Consider the following 2406-nt stretch of genomic DNA (forward strand, 5'->3'; position numbering starts at 1 on the left):
GATAAGTTTCTGGATTTAGTTGGTTGTTAAGTTTGTTGGTTAGGTTAGGTTAAGTTTGATTCATTGGCTTCACGTGTTTTAAGAGTCTCGAATGATAAACCATAAAAATCAGGGTTTATCTCGTAAATGTTGAACAAAACACTTCATCTCGGAGCACAAACTAATCAACTCTGGGATTTAAAAAAGGTAAAGGAGCTTTCTTCTTCTTCCACCAGATAAGACAAGCAAGTGTAGTAGCAAGTCAACTATTATCATATATCTATCTATCTATCTATCTATCCATTTATCTATCTATCTATCTATCTATCTATTCATTTCCGTCCGTTCGTCCGTCTGTCATATGTCTATATTTATTCTATATCTCAAACTATATCTATCTTCATATTAACCTATATACCAATGTATCTCTTTCCTTTAATAGGTTTATCTATGTATAATTATCTTCCTATCTATTCACCAATCCCTTGATAACGTCTATTTCAAAGTCTAATCGTTACCGGACTAATAACGTTACCGGACTAATAACGTTACCGGACTAATAAACTCTGGACGTTGCTAAACAAAAACAAAACCTCAATGTCAATATTTCAGTAATGAACAAAGTGCATCAACCCCAGTTTGACCTTGTTGCCTGCGCCGTTTAACTCTATGCATGTCTTCCTGCTTCACCTGACTGACCAACAATGTTTTTTATTTTATTTTTCAGCGTGCAGGGAGTTTTCAAATCTGTGGTATAGGATGGGTCAGGTCAGGTTGGGGAGGGAAGGGCAGGGAGGTGAAGGTCAGGTCAGGCAGGTATACTGTAGGTCAGGTTAGGCTGAGTATAGGTCAAGCCAGGAGAAAGGCCAGGCAGGTATAGGCCAAGACAGGTGAAGGTCGCATCAGGCAAGTAAAGATCAGGTCACGCCCTGGTCTCCCCAAGTGATGGCTGGCGGGGACAAATGTTTACCTCCCGCCGCAGCAACACAGAACATAGTCTGGAGATACGACAGCCCGCCAGCACCACCCAGGGAATTATTCAACACTTGTCGATATGATACCCAGGTCACCTCTCTCTCTCTCTCTCTATCTTTGTCTGTCTGTGTCTTTCTCGTGAGGGAGTGATGGACAGGCTAAGAGACAGTCATATTGGAGAAGTTTAGAATTTCCGCCGATGAAACATGTTGACTAGAGATGCTAGGACATGTGGAGTGACAAGTTACTCAGTTCTGATTCAATTCCATCAGAACCTCACCAGTCATTACTATGGGGTAGAAAAAACGCATAGACAGTTACTCCAGAAAGGCCTGGGTGACAGTAGCAATCCATCCCACGACTATAGACTGTTATTCAGACACTGTAGTTGGTAACCAACTACAGTGTCTGAGTGGCAGTCACCCATCAGAACGCTACCAGCCATTGTCGAGGAAGAAACTTATTACACAACACAGCACGACCACCAGTGTGTGTAGTTAAGAATTTCTATTTAACCTTTACAGTCTGGCACAATACTCTTAAGCTTTATATGCAATGAATTCACCAGACACATATGCATTGGGGTACACTGAGATGTTTTAGTATGTATTGAGACACGAATAGGAACTGAAGAACATTCTGAATTCACTTGTGTACACTCGCGTATAAAAGTTCCTTCCTTTATCTCTCTCTTCGAATCTGTGATAAACCCAGACGAGATCGTGCAGCGTCAACTGTGGGTGCACTCGTTGTTTGGAGTCTCGTTGTGGGAGTTTGGAGACTCGTTGTGGGAGTTTGGAGACTCGTTGTGGGAATTTGGAGACTCGTTGTGGGAATTTGGAGACTCGTTGTGGGAATTTGGAGACTCGTTGTGGGAATTTGGAGACTCGTGGGAATTTGGAGACTCGTTGTGGGAGTTTGGAGACGCGTTGTGGGAATTTGGAGACTCGTTGTGGCAGTTTGGAGACTCTTGGGAATTAGAGACTCGTTGGTGGGTGGAGACTCGTTGTGGGAGTTGGAGACTCGTGGAAATTTGGAGACTCGTTGGGGAGTTTGGAGACTCGTTGTGGGAATTTGGAGACTCGTTGTGGGTGGAGACTCGTTGTGGGAGTTTGGAGTCTCGTTCCAATAATTCCAAGTCTCATGGGTTTCTGTTCGTCACTTTAGCTTTATATTCTTCCAGCAATAAGTTTTAATAATCAATTCTTTCCGTTTACACCTACAGTATATAGTGGAAATACAAGATCTATCATACAAAAATTCTGAGGGCTTAAATAAAAGTGGTATCATCCCCATCCAATACCTCTGGTTTTATATACAATCATATACCCTATACCCGTATGGATTCAGAAATTCCACAGATTTGTTGATATAGAGGAAACAGGATTGAAAACGAAATTGATGAATATGCATAACTGGTCTCTGGAGATTGTACACTCGTGTATGATATTT

General features: G+C 41.9%; 1 protein-coding gene across 1 annotated transcript; it reads right to left on the reverse strand.

Annotated features, from left to right (window-relative positions):
• Positions 1-1684: 1684 nt before the first annotated feature.
• On the reverse strand, positions 1685-2094 carry LOC121878037 (GATA zinc finger domain-containing protein 14-like; the record flags this gene model as incomplete). The annotated part of the gene is made up of 1 exon (XM_042383994.1): positions 1685-2094. A coding segment is annotated over one exon (410 nt), but the record flags the coding sequence as incomplete, so codon positions are not given.
• Between the last annotated feature and the right edge of the window lie 312 nt (positions 2095-2406).

This window comes from Homarus americanus, unplaced genomic scaffold (genome assembly GCF_018991925.1).
Source record: "Homarus americanus isolate GMGI-L3 unplaced genomic scaffold, GMGI_Hamer_2.0 scaffold55263, whole genome shotgun sequence".
Taxonomy (NCBI): domain Eukaryota; kingdom Metazoa; phylum Arthropoda; class Malacostraca; order Decapoda; family Nephropidae; genus Homarus; species Homarus americanus.